This window comes from Pseudonaja textilis, chromosome 2 (assembly GCF_049901715.1).
Source record: "Pseudonaja textilis isolate UNSWEBS1 chromosome 2, rPseTex1.2, whole genome shotgun sequence".
Lineage (NCBI taxonomy): Eukaryota > Metazoa > Chordata > Lepidosauria > Squamata > Elapidae > Pseudonaja > Pseudonaja textilis.
This window is the reverse complement of record NC_141991.1, coordinates 22,478,615-22,502,157: the sequence shown is the minus strand read 5'-3', so window position 1 is coordinate 22,502,157 and position 23,543 is coordinate 22,478,615. Positions and strand designations below refer to the sequence as shown.

At 41.3% G+C, this 23,543-nt stretch overlaps 1 protein-coding gene across 4 annotated transcripts in view; it reads right to left on the bottom strand.

Moving 5' to 3' along the window:
* The window catches only part of LOC113447625 (laminin subunit beta-1-like), a 109,466-nt gene that overhangs the window by 46,838 nt on the left and 39,085 nt on the right, over nucleotides 1-23,543 (bottom strand). For all 4 annotated transcript variants that reach the window (XM_087923514.1, XM_087923515.1, XM_087923516.1 and 1 more), the window contains exons 10-16: nucleotides 21,637-21,825; nucleotides 19,402-19,581; nucleotides 10,397-10,509; nucleotides 10,230-10,309; nucleotides 3,499-3,655; nucleotides 2,180-2,332; nucleotides 120-278 (exon numbers count right to left, since the gene is read on the bottom strand). In XM_087923514.1, the coding sequence (XP_087779640.1) occupies nucleotides 120-278; nucleotides 2,180-2,332; nucleotides 3,499-3,655; nucleotides 10,230-10,309; nucleotides 10,397-10,509; nucleotides 19,402-19,581; nucleotides 21,637-21,825 (1,031 nt within the window). The remainder of the gene's footprint in view (nucleotides 1-119; nucleotides 279-2,179; nucleotides 2,333-3,498; nucleotides 3,656-10,229; nucleotides 10,310-10,396; nucleotides 10,510-19,401; nucleotides 19,582-21,636; nucleotides 21,826-23,543) is intronic.

Sequence of the window (23,543 nt, the reverse complement as noted above, 5' to 3'; positions counted from 1 at the left end):
AGAGTGATTTGCTACTTATTGTAATAAATCGTTCTTGCTCCCATGCACACGCTGAAGATAAGGTCAAGACTTCGCCTGTCAAAAGCCTACCTGTTTTCCCTCCAACAATTTCTACCCACCTCAGGCTCATAGCGGAACAAGATGCCATATTCCATTGGGTAAGGAATGTTGTCAATGTGGAAGGATAGTCCAGCCCCATCGCGCACACGGGCGAAGCCTGGGCCTGTCCATGTGATCATATGGCCCGTGTGCTCTCTCTGTACAACTTCCACATCAGGCTGTAGATAGAAATGCAGTGTCAGCAGCAAAGACATGGTACCATAGTCTTTCCAGCGTCTTTTACTCCCATCCTCCTGGCACTTCCTTGAGTATGCTTTTAGCAATTTGACTGACAAATGGAAACAGCACTGAGCTGCTGTTCCAGCAAAATCACATGCCTTTCTTACAAGCCCAAGATATGTTTAAATCATGACAGAGAAGCACAATGGATTTAAGTTTTATTCTTTTATCTTTTGGCTTAATAAAGCCCAGAGCTCAACAAATTTCCAGGCATCCTCTCCCATCTCTCCAACTAACTTTCTTTCTTTCTTTCTTTCTTTCTTTCTTTCTTTCTTTCTTTCTTTCTTTCTTTCTTTCTTTCTTTCTTTCTTTCTTCCTTTCTTTCCTTCCTTCCTTCCTTCCTTCCTTCCTTCCTTTCTTTCTTTCTTTTTTTTCTTTCCCTCTCTCCTTCCTTCCTTCCTTCATATATCTAATCTATCCATGGAGCCATCCATTTTCAGTTTCATCCCTTACAACACAAGTTATTTTCCAGAGAAAAAAGAACATAGGAAATACAGGTCGTCCTTGACTTACAACTGATCACTTAGTGACTGTTCATAGTTATGACAAGACCTCTCTGGGGGTACTTATGAAATAGTCCTGAAGTTCTGACAGCCACACTTATATATCCCACAATCATGTGACATTTTAAGCAACTGGCACAAATTTACAGCTATTTGCAGCATCCTATGGTCATATGACTATGTTTTATGGTATTTTTGCTAAAAAGTGACATTTACCGTAGCTCCTGTCTTCAGCAAAACTGGTCCATACTAAACGTTCAGTTAATGACTGATGCAAAAAGTGATGTAAAATCAGGTTGATCAAGCTCCAGTACAGTCATAAGTTGAGGACCAGCTGTATCTAATTTATATGCTACCCAACTCCCTATGACTCTGGGCTGTGAGAGGAGTGTACTACGCAAGGGTATGTGGTATCACACACCCATAGCTCTCTATAAATTCCCCTAAGCTAGGACTTCATGCGCTGTGCAGGGCTTGTCCCTTCACTGGGATCAAAGTGAAAATCATCTGTTTGCTGAATGTGAGCTGGGAAAGAAAGTTTCATTTTATTCTTTCTTTCCTGTCATGCCCCTGTCGGAGTCTGAATCCAAGGAGGAAGATGAACAGCTGACAGGGAGTGGGAGTGTGGCTCTATTGGCTGTGGAGGAAACTGGGGAAGGGCAAAGTCCACCTGGGCAGAGCAGGGAAGCGGTAGAACAAGGGAGAGGGAGTTCAGAGGAAGACCCAGGCCCACCTCCTCTTCATCCTAGGGCAAGCAGGGAGGAACGGAGAAGAGAGCAAAGTGGGTTGCATGGCTTACGGGGGAGGAAAGGGCCCTGATTCCCTTCATTAGCCACATCTAGGAATGAAAGTTTAAAAGAAATGCAGGCTGCGTGCAGCAGCTGCTGGGAGCAAACGTGAGTTTATCTTGTGTTAACTTTGCTTATCTGGGTTCCTGGCATCTTCCCAACTATTTGAGTTATTGATGTGCCTTCACATCTGGAATTCTTGCTCCTGCCCTGCCAAACTAATTACCTCATCTTGCCTTGATTGGACTTATAGTTACAGTTTTTGTTGACCACATTTTGGACTTGATTCTCTGCAGTCAAAAGCTGTTCCTGGGAGAGTTTTTCTCCAGCCAGAAGGTAACCAGGACATTGGGGACAAAGTTGGAGCTAATAAAGGGACCCCTAGTGATTAACTGACTGTGTTGCCTTTGTGCCATGCCCTGGGTCATCACATTTCCCCTTTGGAAGTCGAGTGTTCTGGGGCAGCCCTATTAGTATCTCAGAGAGCTCAGGGTAATATCAGTTTCTCCTCCAGCATCACTTCTCCCACAGACATTCTCCCACAGTCACCTTTTGTTGAAACTGTCGGGCTCGCGAGAGCACCCCTCGCTGCTGCAAGAGCCTTATTGTGCTGTGCTGGCGCCTCAGCCTCACTCTGCGCCCATTCTGGACGCCGTTGTAATATTCCACACAATCCACAGGCGATTCTGGCCTCAAGGGACCCTGTCACCGGGAGGAAAGCAGATCATACTGAAATTGCTATGGGGCGATTGTGTCTTTCTGCCTTGGCCACCCAACAACCCAAAGAAGCTAAAATCTGCAAGGGGAAAATGGAGGGAACCATATTCCCCTTTGCAGTGTGTGATCTGGATCCCTTGCTTGAGCCACCTGGATTGGGAAGGGGATTCTGTTGGACCTAACCCAAAGATTGGGATGTGCTCTAAATACTATAGAAATACACAGGAAAATATAGCAATGTGTTGGGCTAGACCAGGGGTGTCAAACTCAATTTCACTGAGGGCTGCATCAGGGCTATAGTTGATCTAGTGGGGGCACGTGGCCGATGGGGGTGGGCGTGGCTGATGGGGTGGGCGTGGCCAGCTTGACGATATTCCCCAAACAGCTGGCAGTTTCCTCTTCGCATTGGGTAGACTGGGCCAAAGCCATGCTGGCCCAATCTTCTCACTGAGTACACTTGAGTTTGCATCAACAAGATTTGGTGTGTGATTTCAGCTCATGGATGAGGTTCATCCCTATCCCCACGTTCAAAAAGAACAGGCTGAAACTTGTCAGCCATATCCTTTCCGGGGGTAATACACTACAGCATCTCTGGACAGCCTCTTGTAGCCTTTTAGTAGGCTAGGAAGTTGGACTGTATTCCCTAGCACCAGGGGTGGGATTCAACCGGCGTTACTACCAGTTCGGTGATTATGCTGCACGCGTGGGTAAAATAACCTTAGGCCGTGCCGCCCGGACAGCTGATAAACGGTGCGCGCAGGTGCGCAGTGTTTGGAAAGCCACTTTTCCTCTGCTTTTTCAACCTCAGCTGTGCCACGCAAAGCATCTGAGGTTGAAAAAGTAGGAAATAAAGGACAGGTAAGAGCCTGGGCAGGCGGGCCAAACAGCAGCAAACAGAACCGGTTCTGTGTCTGCTGCTCTTCAGAGCTACCAGTTCTATAGAGCCAGGCAGAACAGGTAGCATCCCACCCCTGCCTAGCACTCAAGTAGCCTTCAAATTTGCCTTAAGCCACCCTCGGACCACCTGTATCCTCTCCCTTCCATATTGAATTCTTAAATAAATGGCAAGGGTTTTCTAGACACAGACAAAGCTGCACGCAGATACAGCAGTTTTTCATTCTATTTACTCTTCCTTTGCCCGGCACACTTACTGGGAGATCTGGATCGGTTGGAGGAAGACCAGTGGCATGTTCAGCTTCATACATGTAGTAGTCCAAGGGCATACAGAAGAACCCCGGCTGCACGTCATTGCACTGACGACCCATAAGGTGGGGCCGACAGGGACACTGGCCATCATTCATAGAGCATCTGGAGACAGAAGGGACAACAGCAAAAATAAACATCTTCTTGCTAAATCTTTGAACAATGTAAATGGAGTGGGACTGGCAACAAGCAGGCAACATTCAACAGTGCCAACGGTTTCAGAGAGGTAGTCCTCAACTTATGACCTGGGGAGGGGACCAGAATTTCCATTGCTAAGCAAGGTGGTGGTTAAGTGAATCGCGGTCGATTTTACAATTTTTTGTTAAGAGAATCACGGCAGTTGTTAAGAGAATTATGTGATCGTTAAACAAAACCATTGTCAACTCTGAAGTTGACTTGGCTGAAGCCATCTTTTCCTTCCTCCGTTGATTTTGCTTATCAGAAAATGGCTGGAAAGCAGTGGTGAGATTCAAATAAATTTACTACCGGTTCTGTGGGCATGGCTTGGCGGGGGTGGCTTGGTGGTGGGTGACAGGGGAAGGTTACTACAAAATCCCCATTCCTCCCCACCCCACTAACCTGCTTTCCAGCTCCGTTCTCCTGTGCAGGAAAACCAAAGAAGACCCAGCCTATCAGCTGGGACTTGGGAGGCAGAGAAGAGATGGGGGCAAGGTGGCATTTGCCGGTTCTCTGAACTACTCAAAATTTCCGCTACCTGTTTCTCCAAAACTGGTCAGAACCTGCCGAATACCACCTCTGCTGGAAAGGTTGCAGATGGTGATCACGTGACCCCGGGATGCTGCAACTATCATAAATCCATGCCAGTTTCAAGCACCTGAATTTCGTTCTTGTCACCTTGGGGATGGTGCAATAGTTGTAATAGCAATAGCAATAGTACTTAGATTTACATACTACTCCATAGTGCTTTACAGTGATAGACCCTAACCTTTTGGCCACCAGTTCTGTGGAGAGAGGTTTTTCCACGGACTGGAGGGGGCATGGTTTTGCATGCTGCCTGCATCCCGCAAATGGGGTTTCATTTGTTTGAGGGGCCTAGTTTCTGCCATGCTGTGGACCGATGGTGGTCCACGGCAGAGGTGGTATTCAGCTGGTTCTGACCAGTTCTGAAGAACCGGTAGCGGAAATTTTGAATAGTTCAGAGAACGGGAAATACCACCTCTGACTGGAGACTTTACAGTATCCTTCCCCTGTCATACCCACCAAGCCACGCCCACAGAGCCGGTAGTAAAATTTTTGAATCCCACCACTGGTTTACAAACTGGGGGTTGGAGACCCCTTGCTTTACAACACTCTTTGCTGCCAAGATCTGGGTCCTCGTTTTACCGACCTTAGAAGGATGGAAGACTGAGTCAACCTTGAGCCAGGATCGAACACCAGGCTGAGGAGCAGAGTTTGCCTGCAATGCTGCATTTTAACCACTGCACCACCAGGGCTCATAAAAGTGAGAGCAATAACTGGTTGTAAGGCACTTTTGTCAGCACCGTTATAAATTGGAAAGGTCACTAATGAAAATGTGTAAGTTGAGAACTACCTGTAACGCAAATAGGTTTAGTGTATAGTATTAAAGAGCAGATCATCACCTAACATTTCTCTGTAATCTTGTGGTATGCCTAGTATGGTGCTTCTTATCAATATTCATAATTAACGATCCATAAAATAGCCATAAAATATCACAACATTCAGTACAGATGGAGAACAACTGCCAAGAAAGGATAAAGATGCAAACTGAGAAATGAAGAAGAGAGGTAGTGACTATACTGCCTATTATGGTCTGGAAGAGAGCTCGGTTATCAAATGCATCTTCAAACAAGGTAACCTGGTTCAATTAGGCTTTGCTTTGGCAAGCAAAAATTCAAGGCCGAGTCAGTCCGTTCCCAACAGGACTGGATGCAATAAGGAATACCACATATTTTGCTGCACTGTGGCTCTCCCCAAATTCTCAGATTCAGCCTTGCAAAACACAGTGGATGTTATCACAGCAGACAGCCGAAGCACCCACCAGTGGAGTGCCAAAATTCCACCCACGCCCTCTCTTGCAATCCTTTTCTTGCCTTCCCGTGTTTAGTTTTGCTATGAGAAAAACAAATATTTTTTTGTCTGCTTGGCTTCCCTAAGCCTTGTTATCGGGTCATAGGACACTACAAGGCAGCTTGCCAGCTGCCGAAAAAGGGGAGTGCCGTATTTCTGGAAGGTTCAAGGGGAAACTGGCCCAACTCCAAGTCCCAAGAAGTGTTTGCATCTTGCATCTCAAAATATCTGTGTTGTGAGCTGAGATCTTGGCAGTTGAGTTGAAAGAAAATCGGTCCAGCTCTGCGGTAGAGATGCTGGCTGAGAACCCAACCCGGTCCCAGCCTGTAGAGGTGCTCAGTGTTGTGGGATGCCCGAGCCAGGCATAAAGCTGAATGAACAGATAGTCCTCAGCTTATAACCATTTGTGTAGTGACCATTCAAAGTTACAACGGGACTGAAAAAAGTGACTTACGATTGTTTTTCACTTACGATCATTGTAGCATCCCACAGTCATGTGATCAAATTTCAGACAATTGTCAACTAGAATGTATTTATGATAGTTGTAGTATCCCTGGATCATGTGATCACTTTTTGCAACTTTCTGACCTACAAAAATATCACAACAGAATACCCTACACCACCAGGCTTGAGATTTTGGCCTGGACAACCTAGAACTACGCGACCTACGGTTGGACTTAAGCATAGTACACACAATTATCTGCTACAATGTCCTATCAGTCAATGACTACTTCAGCTTCAACCATAACACTACAAGAGCACACAACAGATACAAACTCAAGGTAAGCTACTCCAAACTTGACTGCAGAAAGTACTTCAGCAACAGAGTGATCAATGCCTGGAATGCACTACCTGACTCTGTTGTTACATCTTCTAACCCCCACGCCTTTAACCTTAAACTATCCACTATTGACCTCACCCCATTCCTAAGAAGTCTGCAAGGGGCGTGCATAAGTGCACAATCGTGCCTACTGTCCCTGTCCTATTGTCCCCATTTATTTGTACCTATTTCCTGTATTCATACTCAAGTTTATACCTATTATCTTGTAAGCGATTGACAAATCAAATAAATAGATAAATAAATAAATAAAATCAACAGGGAAGCTACATTCACTTAACAACCATGTTACTAACTTAACAACTGCAGTGATTAATAACTGTGGCAAAAGGTTGGTGAAATGGGACATGGCTCACTTAACAACTGTCTTGGATACCAACAAAAGTGTTGGTCTCCGTTATGCTGGTAAGTGGAGGTACCACCTGTATTTCTCTATGGCTTCCTCTCATCAGATGGTCAGTTCACCCAACCAAAAAGGAGTGTAACTTGGAGAGCACTAGGACATGAAGGAGAATTTTTATGGGAACTATTGCTAAGATAAGCATGGCCTCGGGGAAGACACTGAGAACACAGTAAAGTGGCCCCCAAGGACTAAACTCCTGTTCCCAAAGCACTTTGGTCTGGCTCCTGATGGTTTTCTCAAATTTATTCGGGTATAAGTTATCATTTTGTGAAATTTCACTCAGTACAGAAAGAAAGAAAAAAGACTCCAAGCTGTATGAAGTGGAAATGTTCTACACATTTGTGTTAATGTTAATTGATTGATTTTTAGTAATAAGCAACCTTACTTTTGATTTGTTCTCTAACATATCAATTAACATTTATTAATTACCAACATTCATTAAGTAACTGTCTACCTATCACATTAACTGGCTATTGTAATTGATTACTGTACTATTGCCATTGACCATGCCAGCCAAAAACTCCAAAACAAAACAAAAGAAAAATATTTCTACCAATGACCTGTACATGTTTCAAATGTCTTGAAACCATCAATGAAAGCGAAATTTATGTCAAATGCCGCCTATGCGATAATCTAGCTCACCCTGCCTGCTTAAACGCAAACAAAAGCCTAGCTAATATGGTTAAAAATTCAGATACATTCTTTTTTCTATGTCCATCATGTTCTCCTAAGCTAAACAAACTGAGTACCCTATCTGACAGAGTTGAAAGCATAGAATCACTCATTCACTCAATGGAAGAACGCTTAGCAACATGTTTTGAAACAACTACACAAGCAAGCCTAATTTCTCTAGAAAAAAAAAATATAGCACAGATAAATGAGTACCTATCAGCTCAGAATCAAATCCCACAACAACCACTACCTCAACTGCAATCACAACTACAACCAAAAATAACCACCAAACCGCAACCACAAACAATTACTATCCCTTCAAATAATTCCACAAATAACATCTCCTTACTCATCAGAGACACCATGGAACGTGAACAGAAACATCCAAATGCCATCTTATCTGGTCTCGAAGACACCAACAAATCAGATGACGTCACCAAAGTTCGTGATATCATAAGCGACTCTAATACAACAAACATCTCTCCTGAAGAAATCATTGAAATAACCAGAGATGGCCATGGGTACAAATACAATGACGGCTCTGTGGCCCCAAGATTTTGTAGAGTTGTATGCAAAAATGAGTCCAGAAAACGCATATTCATTCATACAATAAATGCCATTGCAAAAACCAATCCCAACCACAAAAAACTTTGCTCAAGACCAGACTTATCCATACTGCAAAGAATCCGCTCCCATGAACTCCGCTCAGAACTCAAAAACCATCTAGACAATGGAGAAAGAGGTTCTTTGGCTCAGTATTTGTAAACAGCAATGGATCATGCCCAGTATTTCCTAGTTGAACCACAGACAACTGCAATGATCTAATGCATATCAATTTTACAGAAGACATTGTTGAAAAAGCACTGCGTAATCTAAAACCATCTCTATCTATTGGACTGTATGGAATATGTGCCTACTTCTTAAAAAAGCTACCCACTGCCATAGCCGAACCTCTAAGCATAATCTTTGAAAAATCTTTCAGGACCAGCTCCTTGCCAAAACTATGGTCACAAGCCATGGTCATTCCCATCTTCAAAAAGGGAGACCCCAGCCTAGTTGAAAATTACAGACCAATCTCTTTATGCTGCGTCACCTGGAACGTCACATGGAATCAATTATTAACCAATTCATCATCCTCCACTTAGAAACAAACAACCCACTCTCTAATAAACAATTTGGTTTTAGGAAAAAACTATCATGTAATCTGCAACTCTTACACTGCAAAAACATATGGACTACACAACTCGATCAGGGCAACGCAATAGACGCAATCTACATAGACTTCTGTAAAGCCTTTGATTCAGTGGTACACGACAAACTACTCCTAAAACTAAAATCTTATGGTATCTCTGGACACCTGCATAACTGGATAGAAGCATTCCTGTCAAACAGACAATAAATAGTCAAAATTGGGAGCATCCTATCAAATTCTGTACCTGTCAACAGTGGTGTCCCCCAAGGCAGTGTTGTAGGACCATTTCTTTTCATACTCTACATAAATGACCTCTGTGATCATACCAAGAGCAACTGCGTTCTCTTTGCTGATGATGTAAAGCTATTCAACACACAGACAATACTGCTACCCTTCAAAAAGACCTTGACTACGTATCAGAATGGTCAATCAAATGGCAACTTCAAATCTTAACAAATAAATGCTCTGTCCTACATATTGGCAAAAAAAAATAAGAAAATAAAATACAGGCTGAATAGTCAGGACCTTGTTGATGATCCAAACTCTGTGAAAGATCTTGGAATACTCATCTCAAATGACCTAAATGCTAGAGCCCATTGTAACTACATAGCCAAAAAGGTGTTGAGTTGTTAACCTAATCTTATGTAGCTTTTTCTCTAGTTATTACACTAATAACTAGAGCATACAAAACATTTGCTAGACCAATGCTTGAATACAGCTCATCAGTCTGGAACCCACATTACGTATCTGATATTAACACAGTTGAGAAAGTCCAGAAATATTTCACAAGAAGAGTTCTCCACTCTGCTACTCATTGCAGAATACCTTATGCCACCAGACTCAAAATTCTAGACCTAGAAAACCTAGAACTACGCCGCCTTCGGTCCGATCTAAGTATAGTATATAAAATCATACATTGCAATGTCCTACCTGTCAATGAATACTTCAGCTTCAACCATAACAACACTAGAGCAAACAACAGATATAAACTCAAGGATAATTGTACCAAACTTGATTGCAGGAAATACGACTTCAGCAACAGAGTGGTCAATGTTTGGAATACTCTACCTAACTCTGTGGGGTTTTTTTCCCCAAACCCCAAAAACTTTAACCTTAGACTGTCTACTATTGACCTCATCCCTTTCCTAAGAGGTCTGTAGGGAGCATGCATAAGCGCACCAAAGTACCTACTGTCCCTGTCCTATTGTTTCTTTTATATTTTTTTTATTATTTTTCTTATATGTATTCATGTATTCATAACTATGTTTTTTACTTATACCTATTATCTTGTAAGCAATTGACAAATAAAAATAAAATAAATGTTAGTGCTGCTGTTGCAGTGAACTGCTTTAGGATGTCAGTGTTATTACAGAATTAGACCACTAGCTACGGAGTCAATTTGTGAAGCTCTATTTTCAGTGTCTGCCAATTCAGGATTCTCAGCTATGAAAGAGGCAGATGGTCTCTGGGGAACCACTTAAAATGTTTCCTTCTTTCCTTTGGTGTCCGCTCATTGCAGTCCTACCTATTGTTGTAGGCACCTCCGAAATCACAAGCACAGCTTCGGCAGCCTGCCACGTCGTAGCTCAAACCCCAGTATTCAGGCTGTGAGAGAGAAGGACCAACACACCCATTAGGGACTGGACTCAAAATATGAAAAGCACAAATCCAATTGATACAACACTCACTCACCAAACATTGGTCGCAGTACTGCCCAGTGACAAAACGCTTGCAATAGCAATCACCTCTGATCTGGTCACAGGAGCTGCTCTCTGTGATGATCCCACGAGGGTCACACCTGCAGGCTGAGAATACATACCAGTAGTTTCCATGGGATCTGTTTCTGGTCTTTAAAAAGTGGGGTAAGCACTTAGCTTGGTTATTTTCTTGCAGATGTTTCATTACTCAACTAGGTAACATCTTCAATGCTAGAAGGAATTTGGGTTGTTTTCTGTTTACATACAAGTGGCTCACCCTGACAATGTTGGTGGGACTGTCCTTGGTAGTTCCTTGATTAGTCTATTGTTTAATGGTTGATTGTTTTTGTTTTTTTAATTTTATTGGTTTTTAAAAACAAACATAAACAAACAAAACATAAAAACTTTAAGCTGTCTTCCATAGGTGTACATACAGTGTGCCGGTTGGTTTACAAATTGTTTTTGCTTCCATTTCGTAGTCTTCGATTACAGCTACATTGCATATTATCTCATATTGTCAATCAACAATTAAATACATTAGTATCATTATTAATCAATCATTTCACTATACTTTTATTCATTCATGTTTTACAAGATAATCATTATTTACTTAGTTTATTTTATAACAGTTCATATTATCATCCCAAATCTATCCTAAAATCATTTTGTAGATATAATAAGAAAAAAGTACATCTTTATATATTTATTATTTTCTAAAAGTCTATGTATTTCATTACTGTATTTTATTGTCTAACCATTGATAGAAAAGATCCCAAATTTTATAAAATTGTTTATCCTCTTGTTCTCTAATTTCAAATGTCTATCTACTCATTTCAGCACATTCCAATATTTTCTTAATGATTTCCTTCCAGTTTTTAGTAAATACAATCCTAGCCGCTGTTAATACATTTACGATCAGGTATTTCAAGTCTTTACTATATATTTCAGGTAAAATTCCCAATAAAAATATCTCTGGTTTCAAGTCTATATGTTTTTTTGTCATTTTTTCCAACCACATGTGGATTTTAGTCCAGTATTTTTTAGCATCCACACAAGTCCACCACATATAGTAATATGAGCCAGGTGTCTGATGACATTTCCAACATTTTTCAGATTTATTCTTGAACATTCTTGCTATTCTTGTTGGGGGAAAATGCCACCTGTAAAACATCTTATACAAATGTTCTTTATATGCTGTTGACATTGTCATTTTATAATTTTGAGACCACAATTTTTGCCATTTCTCTAAATCAATCCCATATCCAAAATTCTTCCCCCAAGCAATCATAGTTTCTTTAACTTGTTCTTCTTCTAGTTTAATTTCTAATAGATATCCATACAATTTTTAAATCACCTTTTCATCAGTACCTGTCAAAATCTTATCTAAGTCAGTCAGTTTATCATAGAAACCTTCTGTTTTAAAATCTTTATCATACCTTGAATGTATTTGCGCATATGAAAACCAATTCATCTTTATACCTTGTTCCTCTAGTTTTTGCATAGATTTAAGTTCACCCTTTTCATTCAATATTTCACCATATCTAACTGTTTATTCCTTTTTGTATATTATAGGATACGAGAATGCTTCAATAGTCGATAACCAGACTGGAATTTTCAAATAACATTGCCTTTTAATCTTCTCCCAGTTTAACCACAGAGACTCCCGTATGTAATGTCTTCTAAAATACCCCTATGTTTTAGTTCCTTTATACCATAAAAAAGCATGCGACCCCAACAACAAATCATGTCCTTCTAATGTCAACAATCTAGCATTTCTTAGTGTTATCCACATCAGATTTGTAGCTTGGTAGTACAACTCCCAATCAGACAAACCAAATCTCAACCCCCACCCAAAAAAATTTACCTTTCCCCCCCCCCCCCCCCCCCCCCAAACCAAAAAAAAAAAATAAAAAACAAAAAATAAACCAACACCACAAAAAAAAAAAAAAAAAAAAAAAAAAAACACAAAAAAACACCAAAAACACCCCCCCCACACAAAAACCACAACCCCCCCCCCCCCCCCCCCCCCCCCCCCCCCCCCCCCCCCCCCAAAAACCCCCCCCCCCCCCCCCCCCCCCCCCCCCCCCCCCCCCCCCCCTCGTGACCTGAATTTTCAGTAGGTCTGCCAGTTCTTCCTTTTGTCTTAATAGCATATTCTTTGTCAAGATTTTTGTCTTATCTTTATTTATTTTCAAACCAGCCACCTTTCCATATGTCTCTATCTTTTTTTATCAATTTTGATGCTATTTCTAGTGGGTCTCCTAAAATAAAAACCAGATCATCTGCAAATGCTTGCAACTTAAATTCTTCCTTTTTTATTTTCATTCCTTTTATATTCTTTTCATCTCTAATATTTCTGTTTAACACTTCCAAAGTTAACACAAACAACAAAGGTGATAGTGGGCACCCTTGTCTTGTTCCTTTTGTTATATTGATAGTCTGTCAGTTCTCCCTCTATCATTACCTTTGCCGTTTGCTTATAGTACATAGCTTCTATTGCTTGAATAAATTTTCTAGCAAAACCCATCTGTTCCAACAGTAATAACATGAATCGCGAATTCACATTATCAAATGCCTTCTGTGCATCTAGAAATATCAGAGCCATTTGTTTTTCAGGATGTGCCTCGCAGTATTCCAAGGTGTCCAAGATTATTCTCATATTGTTTTTAATTTGTCTCTTTGGCAGAAATCCATTTTGATCAGGATGGATAAAATTATTTAAATATTTTTTAAGTTTTTCTGCCAATATTGAAGCAAAGATTCTGTAATCTGCATTTAGTAGAGAAATGGGTCTATAGTTTTTAATTTGTAATGGGTTGGCCTCCTCTTTTGGAATAAGTGTAATATAGGCTTCTGACCATGATTTAGGTATCTTCTTCTTTAACTTAATTTCATTCATAACTTCTAACAATGGAAGATTCAACAATTCTTGTAATGTTTTATAAAATTCTGCCGGAAGTCCATTCTGGGACTGGTGCCTTTCCATTATTTTGCTTTTTGGGTGCTTCATTTAATTCCATCATCGTTATGTTGCTTTCTAACATTTTTTCAGTCTCTTTAGGTATCTGAGATAAATTAGCATTCTGTAAGTACTGTTTAACTCTTTCCTCATCAATATTCTCTTGCATATATAATTTCCCATAGAAGTCTCGAATGATTTCCTTCTTCTCCTTGCTACCATGGCAAACTTGGCCTTGGTCATCTATTAATTGCAATATTTTCCTTGATTCTTTCTCCTTTCTCAATTTGTATGCTAACTATCTACCTGGTTTGTTTGCATCTTCAAAGTAGTTCTGTTTAGCACCTCTAATTTTCTGTGCTAATTCTTCTTTTTCTATTTGACCCATTTTTGTTTAATTATATCCATTTTTAGCTTGATGTCCTTTTTCTGTGGCATTTTCTGTAGCTCTTTTTCAAGCCTTTTATGCCCATTCTCTAGGGCCTTAGAGGCCTTTCATAGTATTCCTTTTCCTTGTATAGTCTATTATCAAGCCTTGTATAGTCTATTATCAAGCCTTTCTCTAACATATGCCTTCACTGTATCCCATACATTCTGAATTGATGTATCTTCTTTGTTTTCTCTAAAGAAAAAAGCCAATTCTTTCTCCATCCACTGTGTGAAGTCTTTTTCCTTTAAAATAGTATTATTTAACGTCCATCTAGATCTTTTTTGTCCCTTCCATTTAATTGTCATTGGATTGTGATCTACCCAAATACTTGTTTCAATATTTATTTCTTGAATGTTAGGTATTAATTCTGTTGACATCCATATCATATCTATTCTGGACCATGATAAGTGTCTATTTGAATAGAAGGTATATTGTTTAATTTTAGCAATTCTTTCTCTCCATGTATCTTTTAAGCTTATTTCATCTACCATTTTAAAAAAAGATTTAGGGAGAGTCTTTCTGTTTTGCTTTATTGTTTTCTGTGCTGTATAGTCCAATTTATTGTCTACAATTCCATTAAAATCCCCCATCATAACTATATTAGTATAGTCCAGTTCGATTATTTTCATATGTAATTTTTTGTAGAATTCTTCTTGTTTGTCATTCGGAGCATAAATTGCAATCAGGAGTGTTTTCATATTTTTTTCCATTATTTCCACCATTAGTATTCTTCCATCATCATCGGTATAGATCCATTTTGCTGGGGTGGTCTCTTTAATATATAAAACCACTCCTCTTTTCTTACATTGTGTCAAGGAAGTAAATATTTTCCCTAATTTTGGCTGTACCAACAATTGTTCATATTGTTTTTTAACATGTACTTCTTGTAGACAAGTTATATCAAATTTTAATTTCTCTAATTTATGAAAGGTTTTCCTTCTTTTAACGGCTGAGTTGTCCATTTATATTAATTGTAATCAATTTTTTCTCTTCCATGGTTATATTTTATAGTTAGGTTTAGCAGCTCTCGTAGATCTTAATTCACGTTGTTCTTTGGCTTCCACCTTTCCACCTACTGCACCTTCTTCTTTTTCAGTCACCATTTGGCAGTCCTCTTGGAATTCAATTAGTGAGATCTCCTTTTCTGCCACTTCCCCTTTCCTTCCAAAAAATTCTGTATAAAATAATTCCGCTTTCTCAATTGAGTCAATTCTAAGTCTCTGTTCTTGCCATGTGAACATTAAACCTTCTGGAATCAGCCATCTATAATTCACCTCTTTTTTAAGTAGCATTTTAGTCAAGAATCGGTATTCTCTTCTCATCTCTCTCACTCTTCTGGGTACTTGTTTCAAGGCCACAATCTCCTTATCTTTGTATTTCAATGTTTTCTCTCTTGCCACTTGCAATATTTGCATTTTAATGGCTTTCTTTGTAAATCTGATGTGAACTTCTCTTGGTAAGCTATTTCTCATTACATCTTGTGAAAACTCGATAAACCTCATCTATTCCATCCATCATCTTCTCTTGAGTTATTTCCAAAGCTTCAGCCAGTATTTCTATCATTATCTCTGCTAAGTTTTGTCCTTTTTCTTCCTCTACGTTTTGGAATCTAAGATAGAATTCTGATCTATTCATCTCCCATCTCAACATACTACTTTTATCTTGTTCAACCACCGTTAATCTATTATCAATATCTCCAATCTTCTTGTCTCTTTGTTTATCTTCTTCTTCAATTTTTTGGAATCTCTCATCATACTTCAACATCATTTGTTGGATGTTCTCCACTTTTTCATTGGTTTTCCCTGTTCTTTGTTCAATGTTCTCTATTCTCTTTTCAATATTCTCTGATCTTGCTTGAATATTTTGAATTCCTTGCATAATCATCTGCAGAGTCACTTTTTCTTGTTCTTTTTCTTGCTTTAACATTGTCTGTATTGAACGTTGTCCTCCAGATGGTGGAGAGGAAGAAGTAGAAATTGAAGAACCAGGAGCTGTAAATTTCCTACTCATTTTAAGCAATTCAAAATCTTCAGGTTCTTCTAAACCTTAATCCAATTGTGAAGTAACCAATTATAGTTCAAAATAAAAATAGTAGAAAAAAGAAGCCCAATAATAGTAAAAAAAAAAGAAAAAAGAAGGGAGGACAAAATTTCTTCAGGTTCTTGTATACCTTAATCCAATCAATAGTAGGATAAAGAAAAAGAGCTTAAAAAGAAAAAGAAAAAAAAGAAAAGGGAAAAATTCTTCAGGTTCTTCAACACCTTAATCCAATTGAAAGGTCTCAAATAGAAAAAAGTACATAAGAATAAACCAGAAAAGTAGATGAAAAAACAAAAATACCAGGAAAGGGAAAAATAAAGGCTTTTAAGGCTTTCCCTTTAAAATAAAAAGCAAACGTAGAGATTGGACTTCCAAAGAAAAAAAGAAAAACAAAGACAAGCTCCAACAAAGCCAAAAACCCATATAGTTATTACAAAAAAAAATTAAATAAAAAGAAATACAATAAAGCTGGTGAGGAGGGATAGCACAACTTAGAAAAAGTAAAAAGGGCACACTGCACTTTGTTTAATTATCCAAGGCTCTTATTATAGCTCTCTTCTCCAAAAACTTATCACCTTTTTTCCCCCTAGGTTTCAACACCAGACTCCAGCTGTTGATAGAAACCCAGAAGAGCACCTGCAATAATACTCTCTCGTGCTTTTCCCTCTATCTTATCAAATAGCAAGGTCCTTGAAAAAGAGTCTCATTTCTTTCTTTCTCAGCTTTGTCTGGTCACAGGGAAATAGAATATTTTCAAGCCTCTAGTTGGCAGTGTTACAAAGTTTCTTTGCTCTCACTTTCCCCCTCCTTTTCCGAGCAGGATATAATAAGAATTAATAAAAAAAGAAAAAGATATTTTTTAAAAAAGAAATAACTAAAGGGAGCCTCTAGCCTAAAATATCACAAAATCAAAAAGGAGAAGAAAAAAATAGATATGAACGAAAAAACCAGTCCCGTTTCAAAACACAAGATCATATATAGAAAATCCAGCAATGAGAAAGAAAAAACACATTACTTTGACAAATCTGTTTAAAATCGCCACTTAATCACTTCTGTCAAAACTTTTACAGATTCTTTCTTTTCCTTAGGGTGTCCTTTCAGATCTTAGAATAAAAAAAAATTTCTCACCAAACCGGCACACTCTCTCTTTCTGTTCTCTTCTGTTTCGGAGCTGTCTCAACTTCAGCAGCTTTAAAGGCCGCCTCTTTGCCACTAGAAAGAAGAGCTTCTCCTGGATCTATCAGGGGCTTTGTGGTATCCCTGGGATCGACAGGACGCACTCTTCACTTTCACCATCTCTTCGGGATGGTTTAGATCCGATAGGACCATCCAGGAACAAAGATATCGGCAGCGATCTCAGACCTCCAAGATCGCATGCCGTATCATCACGTCAGCTCCGCCCTCCTCGATTGTTTGTCTGAGTTGGATCGTTTGACTGAGCTGATTGAAATATTGCTTTACTGCTTGATTTTGGTATAATATTTTGTTGCTAGTTGCGAAGTTGTGTCCGACTCATCGCGACTCCATGGACAATGTTCCTCCAGGCCTTCCTGTCCTCTACCATCTTCTGGAGCTCATCTAAGCTCACGCCGACTGCTCCAGTGACTCCATTCAGCCACCTCATTCTCTGTTGTCCCCTCCTTCTTCTATTGTCCTCAGTCTTTCCCAGCATTAGGCTCTTCTCCAGTGAGTCCTTCCTTCTCATTAGGTGGCCAAAGTATTTGAGTTTCATCTTCAGGATCTGGCCTTCTAAAGAGCAGTCAGGGTTGATCTTCTCTAGGACTGACCGGTTGGATGGCCTTGCAGTCCAAGGGACTCGCAAGAGTCTTCTCCTCCAGCACCAAAGTTCAAAGGCCTCAATTCTTTGGCACTCAGCCTTTCTTATGGTCCAACTTTCACAGCCATACATTGCAACTGGGAAAACCATAGCCTTGACTATACACACTTTTGTTGGTATAGTATTAATCTCAGTATTAATCTCTGCCTCCACGAATGTAGGTTGCTGGCAAGGAAGTGTTGTGCTGTTTTAGTTTTTTATTGTCTCTTTTGAATGGTATGTTGTTAATCTCTATGGGCCTGTAGAAGGGAGTAGAGAAAGCAAACCCACTCCCTTCTAGGACTGATGATGTTAGCTAGTTGGGTAATGAAACATCTGCAAGAAAACAACTAAACTCAGAGAGTACCAGAGATCTCACAGTTCAACCCTGAGCTACAGATGTTCTATTCTATTGTCCTCATGAGCTTTAGAGACAAACAACATATCATTCAAAGCCAATAAGAAACAATTCAGACAAACACTCCAACAAACAGCAAACAACAGTCTGAAGGACCTAATGAAATGTCTGCAAGAAAACAACCAAGTTCAAAGTGCACCAAGAACCTCACTGGCCATGAATGACATGCAACCCTCAACTCTCCTCCAGATTGTGTTGCAATGAGGTTTGAGGCACACATTTCTCTGCTTAAACTTCTCCCCTCCCCAAAGCCCAACATAGCAGACTAGATGGCTGCAAATGCCCAACCGCTTTGCTCCACCCAACATGCTACAACCATAGCATTCAGATTCTGCTAAGAGAATTCACCTAGTACAAGCTGTTTCTTCACTTTGCTCCAAAATAGTAAGGTCTAATGAATTTCCATTCCATAGTTATTTTGCCTTAAAAAAAAACACTAAAGGATAGGGAGTACTGTTTAAGTAAATATAGACAGAGCGAGAAATAATAGGCTGCGTAAGAGATACTAAAAAATGCGCTGATAGAGCCCGGATTCCTAATCTCTCTAAGCCAGTGGGCACATTTGGAATTTTGAGAGCATGTTTGAGGTTCTTTCAAAGAATGGCTGTCATGTTGGGTATGACCAACTAAGCTTGGCTTAGACTTATCCGGAACTGCACGTAGGTGTTGATGCATTTCTACACTGCAAAGAGATTGATGGGTAAGCGTAGATTGCCGATGATTGCAGGCAGGCCAACGTGTATGAGTCCTAAATCTCAACTATGCGTTGCGTGCAGATGTACATCCTGCATGTTGATTGGTTGATCTGACTTCCTGTTGAGAGTCAGGTGGTTTGAAAGCCTCTCCCCCCACCGGCCAGAATATTAACATTACTGGAAGTACAAATGCAACAGCTATGCAACTGTCTCCAAACGACAGACACGTACCAGTGGTGGGTTTCAAAAACATTTCCTACTGGTTCAGTGTGAGTATGTGCTTTGCGTGAGGGCAGCATTTGCAACTCACCTTCCGCTGCAAGCCCTGTGTGTAAAACAGCTGATGTGCGGCAATTGGCTGTGCCGCGTGAAGCAGCTGAGGTTAAAAAGCAGTCCAGCAGTAACCTGGACCCTGGGGGCAAAGTTGGAGCTATTAAAGGGACTTTTATTGATTATCTGACTGTGTTGCCTTTGCGCCATGCCCCGGGTCATCACAAAAAGTGGCAAAATAGGGCAAAGCTCCCTTAACAAATGTCTCACTTAACAACAGAAATGTTGGGCTCCATTGTGGTTGTAAGATGAGGACTACCAGTAGTCTATTCCTGCAGCCACCTGGTTTCCCCAGACAGCCTTGTTACTTACGTTGGCAGCCAAGAGGATCGTTCAGGCTCAGGCTGTAAAAGCCTTCTTTGCAGCTGTCACAACGCGCACCTTTGACGTTCTCTTTGCAGCGACACTGCCCCGCAATCATACCCAGCGTTGTGTCTGTATGACTGTCACACACACCTCCATCCGAAGAGCCAGCTGGGTCACAGTCACAGGCTACGAGATGAAAGAGAAAAAGCATGCGTGTGGAGCGGAAGAAATCGGTAAATTGGATAGGCTGAACAATGCCACACCGCTATTCACACCACATGCTGGAGGCACCGTAAAACCAATGGAGACTCCCAGAAATAGTGATTTGTTAACCTCTTTCTTCACGCTGGAGCAGCTTCAGAAAGACCAGGTCTAACTTTGGGTTTTACAAAAACATTCAAGAGTCCCTGTCCTTCTTGCTAGTGGCCTATCCATGTTTCTCTCATTTTACCCTTGAAGGCAAGGGTGTCACTCGATTTCACTGAGGGTCACCTCAGGGTTGTGTTTGACCTCGGGGTGGGGTGGGGCAGGGGTGTGTGACCAGGGGCAGGATGTGACCAGCTCAGTGTCACTCGTCGAGGCTCTGTTTTCAGCTGTGACAGCCTCCTGCATCCCTCTGCCAGCAAAACTGGAGCTCGGGTTGGCCGCACACAGCCTGCCTGGACTCCATTTTTGCTGGCAGAGGTCTGCAGGAGGCTGTTGTGGCCAAAAATGGAGCCTTGATGAGCCGAGCATGGCCACCCCCCACACTCCATTTTCACTGGCAAAGGGCTCCAGGAGGCCATCCGCTGTTTCCAGGGCAGCCCCGCGGGTCAGATCTAAACACCCCATAGGTCGTATCTGGCCCACGGGCCTTGAGTTTGACACCCCTGCTCTAAGGAGAAAAAGACATTCTTGGAGGAAAGGGTATGACCCACAAACATGCTGGAAGATGCATTTTGGTTGTGCCTGGTGCACAGGAAAAGCAAAAATTTGCTTCTCTGAAGATGCCCAGGAACTGGGTCTTTGCATTTTGCCACACATGAGCTTAGACTTGACTTGGCACTTTCTGGCTAACTGAGTATTATGCAGAGGTGACCATCATATTGAACTTCTGACCCCTGCAGACATCCTGGTGTTGACGTATCAGGAGCCACGAAAAGAGCCACGGAAAGAGAATCCGAAGGGAAACCTTATGAGTAACTTCAGACTTTTGTTTCAATCAAAAGGCTCGATTGTACACTTGTTTTAGAACCAAGCTGAACTAACTGCTAAAGAAGATGATGGGATGGGATCACAGAGTGCAGAGTTATCCAGCACAAAACACTTTGTAGGGAAGCATCTGTGAATCAAAGGCACAGACAATTGTGTGCAGCATTCATTTCTACTGACAGTTTATTTCATAATCCGCTTCAAATCCTTTCCTCTGGAGGAAAGCTCCAATGATACCTTACAAGCAACCATGGCCTTCGTACAGATCAATACATCCTGGAAGTGGTCAAAACAATAGGACCTGATGGCTGACTAGTTTAAAAATTGCTAGCAATTTAAACTAGTGGGAATCAGTGGCTAAGATGCTGAGCTTGTCGATCAGAAAGGTCGGCAGTTCGGCGGTTCGAATCCCTAGTGCCACATGATGGAGTGAACTCCCGTTACTTGTCTCTGCTCCTGCCAACCTAGCATTTCCAAAGTATGTAATAAAGGCAAGTAAAAAAATAGGGACCACTTTGGTGGGAAGGGAACAGTGTTCCGTGAGCCTTTGGCATTTAGTATGACTATGGAGACGTCTTTGGACAGCGCTGGCTCTTCAGCTTAGAAATGGAGATAAACACTGTCCCCTAGAGCCGGAAATGACTACATGTATGTGCAAGGGGAACCTTTATCTTTAGGGTCAAGAAAGCCAGCTTGGTGTAGGGGTTAAGGTCTCAGGCTAGAAACTGAGAGACTGTGACTTTTTGTTCCGCTTCAGGAACAAAGCCGGATGGGTGACCATTAGGCCAGTCACTTTCTCTAAGCCCTAGGAAAGAGGCAATGGCAAACCACTTCTGAAAAAACCTTGCGAAGAAAACTGGAGGGATTTGTCCAGATAAACTCCAAGAATCAGACACAATGGAAGAAAAAAGAAAAGGTCAACGAAAGAATGGACGCTTTTCAGTTCTACAGAGTGCTTCCCAAAGCAATTGGCAAAGCCACTCACATGTATAGATTCAGTTTACTTCCTCTTTGTTTCTGGGGCATGCAAGAAGAAAGCGACATACTTACGAATGCACGCGGTTTTGGCCCTAATGTCAGCCAGTGGGTTGCGGTAAAAGAACGGCTTGCAGCTCTGGCAGTGGCGGCCCATGGTGTTGTGCTGGCACTCGTCACAGACCCCACCACTGGAGTTACCTGTAGCCAGGTAGACGGCTATGTCAAAGTGGCACCGGTGGGAGTGTTCGTTGCAGTTGCACTCTGGCGAGAAGACAGGGAAGTGATTCAGTTGCCTGCATTCCGTTCGTGTCCATTCTCCTCCATGGATACCACCCAAGACAACCCCCTAATCTAGCAATACTTATAGGAATAGCAATAGCACTTAGACTTATATACCGCTTCACAGTGCTTTACAGCCCTCTCTAAGCGGTTTGCAGAGTCAGCCTATTGCCCCCCCCAACAATCTGGGTCCTCATTTTATCAGAAGGATGGAAGGCTGAGTCAACCTTGAGCCGGTCAAGAGCAAACTGCCAAATTGCAATCGGCCGGCAGTCAGCAGAAGTAGCCTGCAGTACTGCACTCTAACCACTGCACCACCCATCACAGCTCTTATTCCAGTAGAGCCTAAATAAACGGTGACACAGCCTATCAATTTCCCTGAAACTTGGGGTCCTGAATGGTCTCAAGTCATGACAACTGTGATGCTCCCATAGGATGCTCCCAAGGAGTATCACAAAGAAACAAGGCAGCCCAGATGAAGGAGCCCTCAACCAGGGAGGAGAAAGCTTCGGGAATTTCTGCAGTGGGGTTGGATGGCCATTCAAAAGAGGAAGCTCTCTGCCTGGATCTTGACTAGATGTGTGATTCAGGATACTATACAGGTGGTTCTCGACTTATGACCAAAATTGAGCCCAAAATTTATGTGGTTAAGTGAGAAATTTGTTAAGTGGGTTTCGCCCCATTTTACGAGCTTTCTTGCCACAGCTGTGAAGTGAATCACTCCAGTTGATTAGTTAGTGACCTCGTTGTTAAGTGAATCTGTCTTCCTCGTCGACTTTGCTTGTCAGAAGGTCGCAAAAGGGGATCACATGACCCGGGGGATGGTGCAATAGTCATAAGTATGAACTGGTTGCCAAGCATCTGAATTGTGAAATGTGACCATGGGGATGCTGCAAAGTTGTAACTGTGAAAAACAGTCCTAAGTCACTTTTTTCTGTGCCATTGTAACCTTGAACGGCTATTACCTGTACAGGTAGTCCTTGATTTACAACCATTCATTGCTGACCATTCAAAATTACAACAGCACTGAAAAAAGGTGACTTAGAATCGGTCCGTGCACTTATGACCATCTCAGTTGCATGATCAAAATTCAGGCACTTGGCAAACGAAACGTATTTACGAAGGTTGCAAGGTCCTGGGATCACCGTTTGCGATCTTTCCCATCTGGCTTCTGATAAGCAAAGTTAACGGGGGAAGTCAGATTCACTTAACAACTGCATAATTCACTTAACAACTCCTAATCATGGGGGAAAAGATCTTAAAACTGGGCATGATTGACTCAACAATCGCCTTGCTTAGCAATGGAAATTGTAGTTCCAAATAAAAAAACTTCCCATACGGTTTAATAAATCAGTAAGTACACCCATGATTAAACTTGGAGGAGAACCCATGGCTTAGAGGTTAATATATCTACCTAATATGCGAGTAGCCCAGGTTTGAATCCCAGAAGGGTATGGCTAGCTGATGAGAGCTAAATAGCTTGAAATAGATCTACGCTAGCCTCTTTTTTCTTGGGCGGAGGGATTGGACTAGACGATATACAAGGTCCCTCCCAACTCTGTTAATTTAATCTAAACTTTTCCAGGGCTTGTGGTCTTGGCTATGCAACCACACGAAGTCAGTGATGTTACCATGTGCGTCAGAGACTGATGTCCCTGCAAGCCTCCCACTGGTTTACTAATGCAATTCCCTCACTGCTC